General features: G+C 56.6%; 2 protein-coding genes across 2 annotated transcripts in view; both read right to left on the bottom strand.

Annotated features, from left to right (window-relative positions):
- The window catches only part of LOC147235137 (myosin light chain kinase, smooth muscle-like), a 29,117-nt gene extending 22,710 nt beyond the window's left edge, over positions 1-6,407 (bottom strand). The window contains exons 1-10 of the mRNA XM_086146030.1: positions 6,369-6,407; positions 4,743-4,870; positions 4,209-4,416; positions 2,910-2,955; positions 1,614-1,776; positions 1,372-1,537; positions 1,166-1,187; positions 785-1,004; positions 478-545; positions 1-51 (exon numbers count right to left, since the gene is read on the bottom strand). The exon at positions 1-51 is cut by the window's left edge and continues 14 nt beyond it. Of these exons, the coding sequence (XP_086002156.1) occupies positions 1-51; positions 478-545; positions 785-1,004; positions 1,166-1,187; positions 1,372-1,537; positions 1,614-1,776; positions 2,910-2,955; positions 4,209-4,416; positions 4,743-4,859 (1,061 nt within the window). The 5' untranslated portion in view covers positions 4,860-4,870; positions 6,369-6,407. The remainder of the gene's footprint in view (positions 52-477; positions 546-784; positions 1,005-1,165; positions 1,188-1,371; positions 1,538-1,613; positions 1,777-2,909; positions 2,956-4,208; positions 4,417-4,742; positions 4,871-6,368) is intronic.
- A 1,013-nt stretch (positions 6,408-7,420) lies between these two features.
- Positions 7,421-18,643, bottom strand: part of LOC147235135 (titin-like) — a 183,393-nt gene continuing 172,170 nt past the window's right edge. The window contains exons 248-256 of the mRNA XM_086146017.1: positions 18,248-18,553; positions 17,845-18,144; positions 17,081-17,656; positions 16,437-16,742; positions 15,975-16,357; positions 15,680-15,890; positions 9,574-15,582; positions 9,177-9,491; positions 7,421-8,747 (exon numbers count right to left, since the gene is read on the bottom strand). Coding sequence (XP_086002143.1) covers positions 8,455-8,747; positions 9,177-9,491; positions 9,574-15,582; positions 15,680-15,890; positions 15,975-16,357; positions 16,437-16,742; positions 17,081-17,656; positions 17,845-18,144; positions 18,248-18,553 — 8,699 coding nt within the window. The 3' untranslated portion in view covers positions 7,421-8,454. The remainder of the gene's footprint in view (positions 8,748-9,176; positions 9,492-9,573; positions 15,583-15,679; positions 15,891-15,974; positions 16,358-16,436; positions 16,743-17,080; positions 17,657-17,844; positions 18,145-18,247; positions 18,554-18,643) is intronic.

The raw sequence follows: 18,643 nt of genomic DNA, 5'->3' as shown, positions 1-18,643 counted from the left end.
TTCTCCAAGGACTCCTGGTGCCTGCTGATGACCTCTGACCAGCCCACATCTCTGAAACACAGCAGGAGACACCGCCAACTCACCAGGGGCCGACCAATCACACACACACACACACACACACACACACACACACACACACACACAGCAGGCATCCGTGTGTGACATCCCATTCACACTCACAGCCACTAATAATAATAACAATAATAATAATAATATTCATCTTTGACCAAACTATAGCCGTGATCTTCTGCTGTTCCTGCCTCCAGGAAGCAGAAACACCTCAAAATGCTCTGAGCAGCTGATGAACAAGTAGCTGCTAACAGCCAAAAAAAATACAATGACATAGCATGCCTGGATTTAGCTTAGCTTTACGATCAGCTAATGTTAATGTCTCTCCAAGCCGTTTCTAACCGTTAGCTTACAAAAGTCCGGCAGGGAGTATTGAGATGTAAAGTGACCTTTGACATCTTGGGCTACCTGCTGTGGGCTGGAGCCGCCGGAGGAGCCGGACCTGACCCGGTCCGGACTGGAAGGGGGTCCTGGTTCTGCAGCAGGGAAACATTTCGATCATCCACGGTTGAACAAGAGATTCGCCGATACGCCGTTTTTAACCCTTCCCCCGGCCGAACGCCCGCCCAGGTCACGGTCGCCACGTTAGCCACCCCTGGCTAGCATGCTAGCACCAGAACTGATGACTACGACCGTAGTCGCGGACAAACTAAGTCCACGTTGGACCATCAGTTGTGGGCTCAGAGTTACAAATGAAGCCGTCACCATCTCTGACCTGCGGCGTCCTTCTCTCGGCCAGCGGGGGAAGCGCCACGCTGGTCCTGCTCCTCCAGGAAGCGGCGGGTTCCTCTCCGGGACTGGACCGCTCCTCCCGAGCACCAGGAGCACCAGGAGCAGCAGGAGCACCAGGAGCACCAGGGGCACCAGGAGCACCAGGAGCCAGGTGGTCCACGCTCCAGGTCCTGGCTGGTGCAGCCTGGTCCGGGGAGCCGGTCCTGCAGGAACCATCACACCCTCTGAGCTCGGAGAACCCTAAACCCTGACGGGCTCCTGCGCTGAAGTTAGCAGCTCAAAGCTAACAGACTCCTAGCCGGCCTTGTTCTGCCGACCATCGGCTTGCGGATGATGTCATGATGGTGGGCGGGGCATCACTCACCTGGATGCATCGCCATGACAACCTGTGAAGACAAACGCCAACATTTTAGCGCAGGAGATCCTGAGGGTCTCAGTTTTTGTTGGAAGGTTTCAAGCTTCCAAATACAGCCTTGAAGCAGCTCGTCTATTTTTCATGGAGGAACATCAAGGTAGAACGTGACGCAAAGATCAGCGAATGGATAACACGCAGCTGATTGGTCCTCTCACCTTGGACGTGGAGCTCGGCGGTGGCGGTCGCCGTCCCGGCGCCGTTGGCGACCGAGCACATGTAAGTCCCCGCGTCTTCGGGACTCACTTCCTTTATCTCCAGGAAGTGCATGCCGGAGCGCTCGTAGACACTGACCCGTCCACTGGGCCGGAGCTCCAGCTCGCCCTGGAAACCCCCGGTAGATGTGAAGGACCTCGGACACACAGGGAAGCTACGGCCGGTACATACAAACTCCTCCCACCTGAAACCATGTGACCCGTGGCGGCGGGCGGCCGGTGATTTTGACGGAGAACTTGGCGTCCCGGCCCGGTCCGGCGAGCACTCGGCTCGGCTTCTGCACAAACTTGGGAGGACTCTGGCTCCAGATGCCGGGCTGGGCTTTGGCGGAGGAGATTCCACCGCACCTGGAGAACATCGGGCGGGTTAGTTTAGGTTCCGCCGTTTGGGGGCGGAGCAACCTCGCGGCCATCGAGGAGAGGGGCGGGGCTTGAGACGCACGGCTCAGCTGTCAATCATCCACACCCACGGACACATCGGAGTCTGAGATGAACCCTGATGATTGTTTTTGGACTGCAGGTGGAGAACCCAGGCAGGACAACATGGAGGCTCCACAGAGAAACCAGTGGAGCAGCAGATCAGGACCTGGGAGCTCCAGGCTGAGAGGAGCTCTGACCGCTGGACCGTCATGTCTCCTTGCTGAGGTTTCCCAATACGAACTGTCTCTTTGTGGCATCAGTGTCTCTCCTTGAAGATGCTCCTCCTCCACCTCTCATCCCAGAGGCTCTTTAGGCCTGACAGCCAGTGCTGGGTTTGGGGTGTGAAGGTCCCGTGGCCGAGGAGATCCATCTTTGTCAAACGGGAGAGACCTTCAGGCCTTCAACATGAAACAGTTGCCTACACACGATGTTCTGTGATCTGTCCACAGACACACACACACACACACACACACACACACACACACACACACACACACACACACACACACACACAGATCCATCTGCAGCCCCACCTGGAGGGGTCACCAACCCAAAGCAGACCCTGGTGACACCAACACACAGCCCAGGTGGACTGAGGGACTTCTTCTGTCTCCCTGACCATCACCTGTCCACATTCCACCTCAGGTGAGTCCCTGGGTTCCCCAAATAGCACACACACACACACACACACACACACACACACACACACACACACAAAACCGCTGCCCAAAATATCACTTGTTAACAAGCCCCGTCATCTTGGCCCGCAGCTGACAGAACCTCTGCAGAAGCAGCTCTGGGCTGGAGGAGGTCCAGGTTACACCTTCAGATCTGACAATGGTAGACCAGGACCTTCACAGGCGCCTGGTCCAAAAACCAAGCGTCTCCCAGCTCTCGGGGCAGAAGGTCTAGACCGGGTCAGAGGAACCCGGGTGCAGCTCTGAGATGTTCTCCGATGACATCGTGCACGCGGTGTTTTTCGGCCACGTTGGAACATCTCGCGGCTTCACGACGGGGTTGACTGAGGTTACAGACCGGAACGGAGGGAAAGACCAACTCACCCGGTTCTGGAGGAGGACGGCAGGCCGTACTTCTTCTCAGAGTTCTCTGCAGGGGAGAGGAGACACTGAGGCAAAGCAAGGACAGATGTCTCCACCTCCAGGAGACCGATGTCCTTCACCTCCTTCACCTCTGAGGAGAAGACAGTCAGCAGAGAAGATGACACCCGAACTGGGACGGACAATCGACCGATCCGATATTTCATTGGAATCTATTTTTGTTGTTTTCTTTTCTCGACTTTGCATCTAAATGTCTTCAACGGCCTCCTAAAGCTCGACGTTGTCCTCCTGAGAAGATCCGCTCCCAGGCGGCTCCTGGACCACGTCAGAGGAAGCTTTCAGGCGGTTTCTTGTCGAGGTTTCGGGACCTCCGGGCTCCATCGCTTCCTGCCCCGACTTCAGGTCCACCTCGTCCCTAAAGTTCTCCGAGGCCAAGCTGGAAACGTTCCAGCACCTGCAGCAACACGTGAGAGGTCCATTTCCTGCCCAGGACCATGAGACCCGTGGAGAACATTTGAGAAGCAGATGAAGCTACTGGCTCGGTCTGTATGTGTTTAGAAAACAGGAAACTCTTTCTGAGATGTTTACGATGCAACTGACACACACACACACACACACACACACACACACACAGTGTTTTATGAGAATCCCCGGTGTTGGAAAGCAGTCCTGGTGTGAGGCGGTTTGTGCGACGCCTCGTCATCACCAGGATGTTTGTGTTTCTGAAGGAGTAAGATGGAACAGGCCGGAGGAGGGGAAGTGTTTATGGATCCAAAGATGTTCTGAGGACGTGAGGACGAGGTGCAGACATGAGGAACATCTTCGCCACCAGCTGCCTTCTGATCAAGGCAAACAGCATATTTCAGGGTTTAAGTAGAACATTTAGGACAAATTAAAACCGCTCGCTGCGTGTCGATCCAAGCAGAGGAGAAACAGCTGTGAGTTTGAGGACCACACACACACACACACACACACACACACACACACACACACACATATGATCCTGGACTCTGGTGCTTGTTTTTGCCGCACAGCGAGCTAACACGCTGCTAGCGGGGAGCAGATACAGTCAAACACAGCGGGGCTTCGTGACAAAGAGAGTTAAACCTTCTCGTCTCCATGACGACGGGACACCCTGATGTGAATAAGATGTGACATCAAGAGGAAACATTTATGAGGAAGGAATGAGCTAACATCATAAATATAATAAACTCTTGTCTCATTTGCGAACTCTCTTAATAACCAACCGGAGCTGGAGGCGTTAGCTATCGTTAGCGTTCGCGCTCGCCGCGGCCGCCGTACCTTCCAGCAGGATCTCCACGGTAACCTGCCGGCTGCCGCCCTGATTGGTCGCCCTGCAGGTGTAGCGGCCCAGGTCCTCGGCTCTGACTCCGCCCACCACCAGGCTGAATTGGCCCCGCCCTCCTTGCTCCACGAGGCGGCGGTCCCCTCCAATCACGGCGCGGCCCTCTCTGAACCATGTGACCTGGGGCTCAGGATGACCCTGCACCTGAGGATCAGACCTTCAGCTCCAGAGAGGTTTGGCCTTCAGCTTCCCTCCTCCCTGCACCTCCTGCCAGGAACTCAACGTCTCAGCAGGAAGCAAAGGTTTGAGACAAAACTGACAACTCCAGAAAAACTTGCCCTTGTGTATGTGTGTGTGTGTGTGTGTGTGTGTGCGCGCGCGCATGTGTGAGCATGCATGTGAGTGTGTGTGTTTGTACGTGCATGTGTGTGTGTGTGTGTGTCATGAGACCCGAGAACCTTAATCTCCTTCATTGTCCACTGAGTCTGATCAAACAGCTTCACGAGGTCTGGTCTGGTGGTTCCACCCACCTTCCCCTCCAGACGGGCGTCGCCTCCCAGGGTCACCCGGGTGTTGCGTGGCGGCCGGACGAAGGCCGGGGGCTCGTTGCCATGGTAACTGGATCCAGAGGACGCCTTCCGGTTCATCCTGCCGCAAACTGAAACAACGGCGCGCGATCAGCCGTGGGATTCTGCTCAGCGTCTTCGCCGACGACGCGCCGCCGTTCGTGAGCTCAGAGTGCGGCGCTCCGGTCAGCGCGAAGCCCTCGGCGCCGCCGTGATGTCACCGTCTGCAGCCGCCGCGTGTTATCAGAGCAAACAGTCTCGCCGCCGCGCGTTGTTAGCCGATCGTTCGCCGCCGACCTTCTGCTTCCTTTTAAGTCCATCTGCTTCGCTCTTTGTCGGCTCTGCCTGCCGGTCCAATCAGACGGCGGCGGCGTCTGTTCGGCCGACGCTCTGCCGGCCTTCTTCTCACACGACCGCCTCCCGACAACTGATCCACGCGATCTTCCAAGTACTTTAGATAATAATAATACTAATCATACTGATGGATAATAAGGTATTGATCCCTCAGGGGATTGTTTCCTGAGGCTGCCTGGATGAGCAGCAGAGCAGCGAGGGTTCGGGCCCGGAATCCGACCAGGAATGTCGGCCCGCTCGACCTCCGGCGCCGCGCCCCGCTTTGATACGAGCCCCAAAAAAACACCGCCGAAACCCCGACCCCTCGGCAGCTAAAGTCCGTTAGATTTCAACCGTGGAAACCGTGGATGAGACAAACAGGTTCTCCTGCAAACGTCCCGTTCCGCACTGATAACGGGCGTCTGCCCGGTAACCGTGGCGACACAGATAACGACCCACACGCGGGTCTTTGTGTTTCCGATCCCTCGCCAGTCTTTCCTTTATTTCCGGTCCTCTTGCTGGTTCTGCGTGCGGCGCAGAACGCTCCGGTCTGCAACTTTGACATGAACCTCAAACACTTTTAATGATTTCAAGAAGCTCTGCCGTCCGGTCTCCCCTCCCTGCTCGGACGAGCCCATGGGATCAGACGAGTCCAGATGTTTGGGAGCAGGAAAGCGTCCCTGGCGTCCTCGGCCTTTATCAGGACATTCCTCGCCGCCGGCCGACCGTTTCGCAAACATCCTCCTCGTCTCGCAGCAGGTCTGCCTCGTCCTCGGCCGGCGGGTCGGACGCCTCCTCGCCGTCCGGCGCCGCTTTTCTGCCTGGAAGCGAAGGTCTTCCGAACGCGCTCCAGCTTTACAAGGCCGACCTTGACTTTTAGCAGCAAACCGAGTTTCGAATCCCGCTCGATCCCGCATCCATCCCGCCGCGGGCCCGCCAGCAGGGGGCGCTGCGGCCGCACTCCGCCCACGCCAGCGCGCCCACCCGCGACATTCACGCGGCTCAGGCAGGTGGAACCGGAACGCCGGTTCGCCTCCCGCAGACCTGCGGGGTCCCATGACAACGCGCTGTAAACTTCCGGTAAACGCGCGTCCGAGTCACGTGACTTTGACATCAATTAGAAACGAACCGCGTCCGAACCGGAAACGCGGCGGACACCGGCGAGGACCCCAGGACCCCCAGGACCCGGGAACCCGGGGACCCGGGGACTCCAGGACCCGGGGACTCCAGGACCCGGGGAGAAGGACAGGGACTCACCTGAGCGATGGTCTGCAGGTCCGACGACTGCGCTCTTCTTCTGAGTCCTCAGCGCAGTCACGCAGACCTCCGTCCTCCTCCTCTTCTTCCTCCTCCTCTTCTTCCTCCTCCTCCTCCTCCTCCTCTTCCCGCCTCCTCTTCCCGTCAGGACGGAGGAAACTGTCAAACACGCGGAAGGAGTTTGCGTGCGTGTGTCGGGAGGGGGCTTATCTCCTCCATGTGAGGACTCATTGAGCAGACGCGTCTGCAGAGCCGAGGAGCGGCGCGAACACGCACGGAGCTGTGCGCGCCGCACGGCTGGTGGAAGGACCGCAGTCCTGAAACTTCTCGCTGATCGGCTGAGAAGAACCAGGAGGTTTGGAGGCTGATGGAGCGGTCCTGGTCCCGGTCCTGGTCCTGGTCCTGGTCTCCCGGTCTCCTCCGTGCTCGAGCCTGGTCCTCTTTCCCTGCACCTCTGCAGCGCAGCTCCGAGGTTCTCGCATGTTCTCCGTCTCCTCCACACACCGAGACCCTCCAACCCCCCAAATAAAATCTTAATTTTATGCTCCGTCCGGCGCGAACGCTCAGGGCGCCGCGGCCTCCTGGGGCAGCGCAAAAAAAGACTTTCCACGTAGTTCTATGACAACAAGCCTGACAAGGACGACTCCTCCATCTTGTGGACTTCTTTCTCCATCATCATGGACGAGCTCACGGAGGACGACGACTGACTCCGTCGTCCATCGTCCATCCTGCAGCGGGTGAAGGTGTGCGGTTCAAATAGAAAGTCTCCACTCAGGACTGAGGCGACCGTGATGAAGTCCTGAGAGAGAAGTGACTGAAATGTGAAGGTCCTGGTCCTGGTCAGGATCAGGACCGCTGGCGACAGAGAAGCTCTGCTGGGCTGCTCAGGTCTGATTCACGTGCGCTTCAGATCTTCCACTGCTCATTTGCGATTTGCCCGGCGCGTGGATTGGTTGATGTGTCATCTGATGAATTAAAAAGAAACCGATACTCTTCCGTCTCCTTATGGAAGAGTCTGGAACGCAGCGCGAAGAAGGAGGGCAGAGGCGGCGTTAGAGTTGCTGAGAATCACGCTTTATTCAATCAATACTGGAGAAAGACTCAAGGAGGCCCAGAAAGAAGTGAAGGCTCTAAGTGTAAGGTCATGGGAGACGCAGGGGGCGGAGCCTGGGGAACAAGCTCCGCCCCGGCGCCGCGCAGCCGTCGCTGGTTTTGGCCGCGGTTTTTGCGTCGACTGACTTTTACACGCTAACACACACACACACACACACACACACGCATGCACGCGGGACCTCCGAGAGGCAGCTCTGCTCCCGCGAGCGAGCGCCGGGCGGACTCGCGCGATTGGCCAGGTCGATGGTACGAGCGCGGAGGCCGAGCGGGCGGTCGTTCGCCGGGCGCAGAGCGCGAAACAAAAAGAAACCCTTGCGCTCAGGAGTGCGGGCCGCTCGCACCCTGAGCGCGTCTTCGAAATGGCGGTGTGACATAATCCGTCCGGGCCGAGGTCCGGTCGCCCTGCTTGCACGAGGGTGGATGCAAACAGCGCTCGCGACCTCGCGCCCTCGTCGCGACGGCGCCGCTCTCGCTCTCCGCCGCGCGTTTCGTGGTTCGTCTCGGGTCGAGTGAACGTCGGCGGGGAGCCTCTCTACCCGCCGAGGTAAATCTTAGACTTCAACGTGACGTTGAGGCGCAGAGTTTAGTTTCTGGGTTCGGCAGGGTATTCGTTCCCGGAGGAACTTTCTCCTGTCGAACGTGTTCGTTTCTTTTGTTTCACTTGAAATTATCGTCATAAATAACAATGCATACGTTTCCCGTAACCGTTCAGTTCGGCTATATACATTATGTACACGTCAAAGAAAAGTCAGTTATCCAATATGGCACATTTCATAACAACTTTAGACTTCAGTCTAGTCTGGCATACATTAATGTCAAGTTTGGTACAAAAATAGTTCATATTTACAAGAACAGAGATCTGGATCTTTAGCGATATTTCGGTTTGGTTCATAAATAAAAAGGAAAAAGGGAAAAGGGGCAGATCGGTAGTTTTGACCGCTGCCTTTTTTTTTTTTTTTTTGCTTTTCTTTTTCTACGCCGATCGAATGCCGATGATGACGGTGGCCGTGTCGGACCCCAGCTCGCTGGCCAGCCTGAGGGTGTAGGCGCCGGCGTCCTCCTCCCTCACCCCGGTGATGATCAGGGTGGTCAGGTCCTCCGTCGTCTCGATGTGGAAGCGTCCGCCGGCGGTCACCTCGATGGTTTTGCCGCCGCGGGACCACTGGATCTGTTTGGCGTCGCCGGAGAAGGCGCAGGCCACGGTCAGGACTTTGCCCGGCTCGATGCTGATGTCCTCCGGCAGCGCTTCGATCCTGGGGGCGGAACCTGGAGGACGGACGAGAAGCAGAGCTCTCAGTCCGGGGACTTCGAGGCCACAACACTTTTCTCAGATTAACTATTAACTCAGATTAACTCAGATGGTCTCGGGAAGAAGTGCCTCCGGTTCCGGTGTTACGGACGGGACGTTTTTATACTTCGGGATCTGTTTCTCAAGCAAACCGCCCGACTAATCGACCGACGGGTCGGCGATCCAGTCGTGACCGACGTTCCGGTCCGACTCCTCCGTGCTGCTGTAGCGCTCGGACAGGGAGGACGGGGAGCGGTCGCACCGGACCGGAATTCGACCCAAAGTGAACATTCGACCGCTCTCGGCCTCCAGGGAGAAAGAGTCCACCTGGAAGTTCTCTGTCTTTGGGGTCCCTCACGTCTGATGTCCGGGTATTTCAGCCAAACACATCGGGGCGGGAAACAAACCTGTTGCACCGATGGCTCTGAAGGAGGAGCCCTCCGTGTGCGAGGACATCCCCACGTGGCTGCTGGAGCTCATGGCGAAGGACTCTGATGCCATGGAGGACACGCTGGATGTGGACATGGTCTCAAATTTCATCTCGGCCGCCATGCTGCTGAAGGAGCTGGACTCCATCATCGACGACATCAGAGCCTGTTGAGCCGAGGCGGACGAGAAGGAGGACGACGCCTCCATCGTGTGGACTTCTTTCTTCATCATCATGGACGAGCTCACGGAGGACGACGACGATGACTCCTTCTGACTCGTCATCATCATCGATCCTGGAGCGGGCGGAGGTGTGAGGTTAAAATAGAAATACTCGATTCAGGACTTAGGCTACATCGGAGTTCCGGGAGTGTTTACCTTTGAGTGCCAGTTGCTGCTCACGGTAAGCAGTGACCTTCATGCGTATCGACTGGAAAACCTGTCCCGTGAAGGAGAAGGAGGATTTCGAAACTCCTCCCTCTGACGTCATCTCACAGGTGTACTCTCCCTGGTCCCTTTCTGCCAGGTCATGGATCAGGAGGCTGCAGGAGCCCTCGGAGTAGTGCATTTCAAAGCGGCTGCTCTGGGAAAGCCTCCTCCCGCTGACGTACCACACCACATCCCTGACGCTGCTCTCGCAGGTGCAGGACATCCTCACGGAACCCTCGCAGGCCTCGGCCGTTAGCTGACTCAAGACCTTCGGCGGTTTCGGGACGGGGGACTTGACGGTGGGAGGTGACACGACCCTCTTGGGGGACATTATGGGGGGAGGGGACTTCATTCTGGGAGGGGATTTAACCCCTTCTGGCTCAGGTGACTTCAGAGCCCGCGGTGACTTGATGCCAGAGGGTTCTGGGGACTTGATGCCTTTTGTGACCTTCATACCAGCGGGCTCTGGTGATTTCACCCCTCTCGGTGTCTTAATTCCTGCAGGCTCTGGGGATTTCAACCCCCGCGCTGACTTAACTCCCTCGGGCTCAGGTGACTTCACCCCTTCCGGGGATTTGATGGGCGGTGGAGATTTTAAAACTCTGGGTGACTTAATTCCCTCAGGTTCTGGGGATTTGACGCCAGGGGTTGGTGATTTCATGGCTGGTGCAGTTGGCTCAGGTGACTTGATGCCTCTTGGAGTTTTGATTCCGTGCGGTTCGGGAGACTTCACACCAGGGGTCGGTGACTTCACACCAGGGGTCGGTGACTTCACACCAGGGGTCGGTGACTTCACACCAGGGGTTGGGGATTTAATCGAAGGCTCGGGGGATTTAACAACAGGTTCTGGTGACTTCAAACTTGGGACAGGTGAGGTCAGAGGTTCTGGTGACTTGACACCGGGAGTCGGCGACTTGGGTGACGGTTCGGGAGACTTTGCTATTGGAGTTGGAGACTTGACAGATGGCTCAGGAGACTTGGCAGTGGGAGTCGGGGACTTGACAGAAGGTTCTGGGGACTTGACACTGGGAGTCGGGGACTTGACAGAAGGTTCTGGGGATTTGACACTGGGAGTCGGGGATGCGACAGAAGGTTCTGGGGATTTGACACTGGGAGTCGGGGATGCGACAGGGGGCTCTGGGGCCTTGACAGCTTTGACCTCTTCTTTGACGTGTCTGCGGACAGTCAAAGTGAAGTGTGCCTCCTGGCGGCCCGCCGAGTTCTCCACTATTACTGTGTAACTGCCCTCATCGGAAACCGTCACCGAGGAGATCTCCATGCTGGACTTGTACTGAGAGCTGGTGACTTGGACGCGGTGAGAAGACACAACGGTTCTGTTCTCATGCATCCATGTTACAGTGGGGGCAGGCTCACCGTCGATATCACATGAGAATCTGGCTGTCTCACCCTCCGACACCGTCGCAGACTGGGGTTTGGTGAGCATTCTGGCCGGGAGACAAGGCTTCACCTTCTGGACGGAAACCTCTTCAGATACGACAGCAGAAGATGACTTCGCTTTAGTTTCAGACATTGCGTGCTTTCCTGTCAGGGCAAACTTCTCGGAGGAGAAGGAGGAGCCGGAGGACAGGTATTCAGTTGAGCCATACTTGATCGATGAGTCGTACCTCTCGGCCGACGAGTACCTCTCGGCCGACGAGTACCTCTCCGCCGACGAGTACCTCTCCGCCGACGAGTACCTCTCGGCCGAGGCGCCGTACCTTTCCCTAGTGACGACCTCTCGAGTCTCGGTGAACTTGGACTTGCTCTCCTCCACTTCCAAGCGTGTCTGGGTCTCATAGCCGGCCTTAAAGTGCGAGGTGTGGTAATGGTCGATGCGAGTCACTTCGGGTACGTATGCTTTGGGAACCTCCTCATCCTTGCGGCGGGAGGAGAACGTTGTGTACCCCCCGCCGGTCACATCCAGGGTGGCATAGTCAGACGCCTCTCCCTTGGAGTTCAAACAAACGCATCGATACGTACCACTGTCTTCTTCCTGACAGTCCAGAATGGTGATGGTCAAAACCCCGCTCATGTTGGTGAAGATGTATTTCTCACTGCTTTCCGAGATCGCGGTTCCGTTGTGGAGCCACGTCACCTCGGCCTCTGGCTTGGCCTGAATGTTCAGAGTGAACTTGGTGTCTTGGCCCAGTGGCACACGGTGAGAGCGCATCCTGACCGTCACTCGAGGCGCGTGGTCCAAACTGAACGGCATCTGACTCACCACCTGGTATTTCCTCTCGGATTTCAGCGCCGCCTTTCTGGCTTCGTAGCGGGACATGATGTCGAAGCGAGCGGAACGCTCAAACCTGGAAGAGGAGCGAGATGACCTCTCCACGGACCTGACGGGGCTCGGAGAGCGTGGACGGGTTCTCTCCGGGGTGGGGGACCTCCTCGTCACGATTTCACCCTCCGCCTCCACGAAGGTGCGAGCTCGGGCGGGCCGGATGAGTTCCGACACCGGACGCATGAGCTCGATGTACGTGGGAGACAAGGAGCGTCTCCTTCTCGTGTACTGCGAGACGGTACGCTTCTTCTTCGTCTCGGTAAACTCTGCGGCCTCTTGCCTGACCTCCTGCCTCCTCTCTTCACGCTCGACGGCCCGCTTTTCCAGGCGGACAGGACTGCCGGCGGGGGAGGCAGAGAAGCCGAGCTCCAGGTCATCCTCCGGCATCATCTTCTCCTCCTCCGTTCTTCTCAGAGACAGGTAGTCGTCAACCGGCATCAGCAGCTCTTCATCGCTCAGATCTCCTAGGGATCGTCTTCTGGACCTGAAGGAAATCTCAGATGTGGGAGAGGGTGAACGGCGGGCAGGTCTGACGGTCTCCAGATCATCCAGAGTGAGTTTTGGAATCCTCCATCTCGGCCTGTACTGGTCGGTGATTCTGGGGAGGGGCATGACATAGAACTGTTCCCACCTGGACAGGCGGATTCTCCTCTGCCTTTTGTGAACAACTCTCTCCGTCCTCTCCGAGACCTCGTACTGGTCTCTCAGCTTCCTGTACCACTTCATGTCCGAGAGAGGCACGAACTGTTTGATACCTTTGTCCTCGTCCAGGTCTCTGGGATCGCGGACCACGGGCTCGGGGATCTCGTACGGCATGAAGATGCGCCTCTCCTCCTCCAGCCTCTTGGTCTCGGACTTCTGCACGGTGATGTCAAATTCGCCCTCGACATTCTTGGTGCTGACGGCTGGCTTGTACATTTCCGCAGCAAATTTGAGAGCCTCTTGGGCAGTCGGGTTGAGAGGCACGGCCTCCGCCGTGGCCACGATCCTCTGCGCCATCTTGTTCGTCTTCTCGATCTGTGTCTGAATGTGATGATGCTTCTCCTCCTCGGTCTTGTACTCCCTTCTGGTGTAAGTGAGGCGCTCCACCTTCAGTGTCGCTTGGCTGCTCACTGAACCGGCGCAGTTGGTCGCCGTGACCTTGTATACGCCGGAGTCCTCCAGGAGTGTCTCTCTGATGTACAGAATATGGTGGTCCAGGTCTTCTTCCACAACGAGAACCTTGGGCCCGAACTGGAGCGGATGCCCATCCTTCTCCCATTTCAGAGCGGGAGTTGGGATTCCGGACACTCTCAGCTCGAAGCGGACGCTTTGTCCTTCGACACAATCGACATTAGCGAGCAGACGTTTGAACATGGGCCTCAGAGTTTCCTCGGCCACGGGGTGAGCCGTCACCGTGAGCCGGGCCTTACAACTGTCTTCTCCGAACCTGTTGTGAGCCGTGACCGTGTATTCGGCATCATCGTTCACATCGAGGTGGTGAATCATCAGCTGATACAGGCCTTTGTCACTGGTGAAGGTGTACTTGCTGTCGTCCTCGCCCGGCTTGATTTTTTCTCCGTTTTTCAGCCACGTGACATGCGGCTCAGGGTGCACGGTGATCGTGACGCCGAAGCGCACGTCGTCGCCAAAGTAGGCCGTGCGGTTGTACAAAGGCAAAGTGAACTCCGGCGGCCTTTGCAGGAGCTTCGTCTTGTCGACCCTTCTCCTGAGTTTCTTGATGGAACGGCTGACGTAGTGTTCCTTTATACTCCTCACCGTTTCTACAAACAGCTCCCCGTAGGCGCTGTCTTCGCCCTCGTCGCTCACCACCTTGCACCTGTACAGCCCGTCGTCGCTTTCCTCGATGTCCTTGACGTAGATGCTGGCGAAACCGTTGCTGTATGTGATTTCGTACTTGGCGCTCGGGTGCAGCTGACGGTTTCCGAAGTACCACGTGACTCGAGTACTCTTGTCGTAGTTGGCGAGGCTACAAGTGAATCTGACGTGGCTGCCCTCCTCGGCCGAGCCGTGCATGACCGGACCGGCGCGCAGACTTCGGTACTCCGTTCCGATCTTCACTTTACCCACGGCCAGTCCTCTCTGGTTCTTGAAGGCGCCACCGTACGCCACGCGGGCCGACGACACGATCGTGTCCGTCCTCTTCACCAGGGTCTGATAGTATCTCCTGTGTCGAAGCGTCCTGATAACCTTACTGCTGATGTGCTCCATCTTGGTCTTGAGCCACGGGTGTTCCAGCGCCTCGTGCGCCGTCATTCGGAGCTTCCTGTCTTTGACCAGGAGCCTGTCCACAAAGTCCATAGCCTCTAAGCTGATTTCCCTGAAGGCTTCACTGTCAAAGACGTACTCACAGTTGGAAATGTTCTCGATCATTTGCGTGGTGGATTCCGCGGCAAATGGATTGAGGCCACTCAGTAAGACGTAGGCCAACACGCCGACCGACCACATATCGGTGGCCGTCGTGACCAGGTCGTGACGGTGAATCTCCGGAGCGCAATACTCCGGAGCTGAAAACAGCATGCGGATGTTCTCTCCCGGCACCAACAGCCTCGCCTGGCCCATCTCGATGATCTTAATCGTGGTGCTCCTTCTCGTGGTGTAAACAATGTTGTCGGGGCGAATGTCAAAGTGTCCGTAGTTGTGGCTGTGCAAGAACTGGAGAGCGGAGCAGACTTGTCTCAAGTAGCGGACGATCTCCTGCTCCGACAGCTCAAAGTTGTGGGTGCCGAGGCGCTCGAAGATGTCCACTCCGGAAATGAACTCGAAGATCAGAACGATCTCCTCCATGCTTTCAAAGTACTCATGCAGGTAAATGATGTTCTTGTGTCTCGCTACGTTGAGGGCCTCGATTTCCCTGAGGACCAGTTCCCGGTCGGTGCCCCTGACCTTGATGAACTTGGCCATGAAAGTCTTCTTCGTGGCGATCTCCACACAGCGGTGGACCGCTCCAAACTGGCAACGAGCCAGCTCCTCGGAGACGACGTACCTCGAGGAGAGCTCCTTGACCTTGTAGAAGAGAGCTTCCTCCTTGGTGATTTCCCTCGCCTCGTCGACCTCCTCGTCATAGTTCCTGATCACAGACTTGTCCTCCTTGGTGGTGACGGGCTCGGTCGGCAGCGACGGCGGGCTGAGGCCGAACTGGTTTTCGGCGATGACGCGGAACTGGTATTTGGTCTTTCCGAAGATGTTGACGATGGTGATGCTGCGGTCAGGGGTCTGGCCGGCGCGGATCCACCTGTCGGCTGTGGCGGGACATTTTTCCACGACGTAGTTGATGATCTCGCTTCCGCCGTCATTAGCGGGCGGCTCCCATGTCAGGGTGATGGAGTCCCGAGCGACGTCGCCGATCGTCAGCCCCTTCGGAGCTTCAGGGATGTCGGCCACGTTCACCTCTATGGTTTGTTTATCCATTCCGAACCTGTTCTTGGCGGTGATGATGTAATAGCCGCTGTCCTTCCTCTGGACTCCCTTCTGGAAGACCAAGGACGTGAAGGAGCGGGTGGTGATGACTTGATGGTACGCAGAGTTGGAAAGGATCTCTTGACCCTTCTGCCAGGTGACCGCTGGTTCCGGCTTGCCCGAGATGGGGATCTTGATGGTGATGTGATCGCCACGAACGGCGTGGACGGCTCCCAGTCCCTGGAGGTCTTTCGGCAAGTGAATCTTCGCGGGGACTGAAAGGGGAACGAAAGCGAGTAAGATAAATAAATGCTCAGTCTTGAAAAAAATCCATTCCATTTTTGAACATTGAATCATCCGGTCTAGTTTTACCTTCAACATCTAGGTTGGCAGTCGCAGAGACGGAGCCTTCGGAGTTCGTGGCTCGGACTTGATAGACGGTGGCATCGATCTCATCAGCAGACGTGATGACGAGCTGATAGTAGCCTCCTTTGAACTCCTGGGCTTTTATCTTGGTTCCATCTGCCATTATTTCCTTCCCACTTCGGTACCATTTCACCACAGGCTTAGGATATCCCACCACCTGGACGTCGCGAGAATCACAGTTTGGTCACATGAAATCACAACCATCGAAGAAGAAAAAGGTCGATTCTAAGTGGATAAAAACCTTTGTGACGAATGTAGCGTTGGCCTGGAATTTGACGGTCATGTCCCTGATCTCCTCCCTGAACACGGGAGCTCGGAGGGTGTGCTCGGACTTGGGGACGACCGGCGCCGAGATCTCACTCCAGTCACTCTCGCCGCCCGCGTTCTCACACTTGACACGGAACTCGTACTCGAAGCCCTCGATCAATCCCGTGACCTCGTAGCTCGTCTCCACGATCTTCTTGGTCGTGACCGACATCCACTTGTTCTGCCTCTTCTCACGTTTCTCCAGGTAGTAGCTGGAGATCTTAGCGCCGCCGTCGCTGCTCGGGGGCTTCCAGCAAACGACGCAGGAGTCCTCGGCGGAGCCGATGATGAAGGGCTGCTGGGGGATGCCGGGTTTCTCTGAGGAACGAACGGGGGCCGTGACCGTCTGGCACTCTTGCGTACGACGGCCGAGAGCGGAAAACAAAATGGGACCTACCGAATGGACTCTTGATGATGACGACAGAAGGGATCTCCAGAGGCTCGCTGACACCATACTGGTTCTGAGCAGAGACTCTGAAGTAGTAGCCGGCGCTCTCGACCAGGTTGGGCACACGGCAGGTGGTGCCGGAGACAGAGGAGGACACCAGGTGCCACAGCTCTCCTTCCTTGGCCATGCGTTTCTCCACGATGTAGTTGGTGATCTGGGAACCTCCGTCGTCCTTGGGAGCCTTCCAGCTGATGATGACCGAGCTCTTCAGCAGAGCATCGACGACCACGGGACCCTCGGGGATACAGGGCTTATCTGAAAACATCCGAGAGAGAATATGTAGAGGTCGCCGGCAGACGGACGCGCGAACACAGGGGAGTCGGTGCACCTCCGAGCTTGAAATGGTTTCTACGCGCCACTTTGTGCTTCGCTTTCCCCATTTTTCTCGATGTCTTTTATCAAAACATGTCCGTGTCCTCGGCCAGCGGACCCAATTGCAACAAGCTGAAGACATTAACGGCGATTTTATCGTTTCACGTGAGGTTCAGGCACGTTTCATCTACAGGCTATTGCTGGAATTGTGACAAACACCGGTGATCGGAAACGGAATGGATCGTAATAGTTTGCATCTTGTGTCCACGTGAATGCATTACCTTGGATTTCCACCCTTAGCACTGTGTCGATGGTGCCAAAGCCATTGCTGAGCTGCACCTTGTAACGCCCGGCGTTGGTCTTCCTCTGGACATTCCTCACCACCAGGTGGGTGTAACTCTCCGTGTTCTCGATAATCACGTTCTCAGAGGGGTTCAGCGGCTTCTTTCCGTAGAACCACATGATCTGCGGAATGGGACGCCCGATGTAGACCACGTGGAGGCGGAGGCTGGTGCCGGCCCCGGCAAAGTATTTCTCCTTCAGAGGGAAACCGGGGTGGAACTGCGGCGCCGCCTGCAAGCGTAGTTTTCCGCTGGTCTCGATCTCCCCGGCCTCATTGATGGCCCTGCAGGTGTACAAACCCTCGTCTTCCTGTTCATCCGTCAGGACGCTGAGGGAGTGGTTGCGTCCGTCCGAGCTCATCTTGTACTTGCGACTCTGGATCAGCTCTTTGCCGTAGCGGTACCACTTGATCTCGGGGAGAGGTCTGCCGATGATGCCGCAGGTCAGAGTGCCAGACTCACCCAGCTTGGTGGTCACATCCTGGATGTCCTCCTTCAGAGCCGGAGCCTCACCGACTAGAGAGGATTCAGAAATATCCGGCATTGATTCCACAAAACCACCGGAAACCGCATGAAAACAGTAGCTAGATGCACAGGGGAATTAAAAGCAACGGGCTTTCGACCGTGTTTTATCATCGAAACGTTTTCTTATCGATACGACCGGAGAATCTCCGAGGAGATCGTGTCCGTCCGCTGCAGCTCACCGCTCAGTTTGGTCTTTATGCCCATGGGTGTTCGTCGGGGACGGCTGAGTCCGGTCTCGTTTTCAGCAAAGATTCTGAACTCGTACTCGGTGGCTTCCATCAGGCCGCCCATGGTGAACTGGCGGTCCTTGGAACGCTCCTTGTTGCATTTTTTCCAGGCGCTCTCTCCTGACTGCCTGAACTCAAGCCAATAGCCCAGGATCTCCTTTCCGCCATCACGTTCAGGGCGGAGCCAGTGGATGGTGATGCTGTCTTTGGTGACGGACACAATGTCGATCTCGCCCGGTTGGGATGGTTTGTCTTTGAAGGGACGGAAGAGGAAGAAAAGGAAGGGATGAATCCACCGTGTGGGTGAACGAAACACGACGCGTGTTTTGGCCTCCGCGTTGGAATATTTACATACCGAATGGATCTTTGCAGACCACAGACTCAGAGGCAGGACCAGGCTCACTTTGCCCAATATCGTTCTGGGCCACAATCCTGAACATGTACTCGGCATCAGGAATGAGGCCGGTGACGTTGTACATGGTGGTAGTGATGTGGGTCTTGTTGTGGCGGACCCACTTGTCTGTGGACACTTCCCTTCTCTCCACGTAGTATCCTGTGACGCGGGAGCCGCCGTCGTCTCGGGGCCTCGCCCAGGACAGGGAGATTGAGGACTTAGCCACGTCCATGATCTCCGGTGGGTTGCTTGGGGGTTCCGGTGGGCCTGGAGTACAAACACATCATAGGATGATGTGAATAGAGTCATACTTTGTTTCCACACACACACACACACACACACACACACACACACAGA

This window comes from Fistularia commersonii, chromosome 4 (genome assembly GCF_037954325.1).
Source record: "Fistularia commersonii isolate RoL2024-O1a breed Wild chromosome 4, RoL_Fcom_v1.0, whole genome shotgun sequence".
Taxonomy (NCBI): domain Eukaryota; kingdom Metazoa; phylum Chordata; class Actinopteri; order Syngnathiformes; family Fistulariidae; genus Fistularia; species Fistularia commersonii.
Note: the sequence above shows the minus strand (reverse complement) of the source record. Positions and strands in the feature narration are given on the sequence as shown.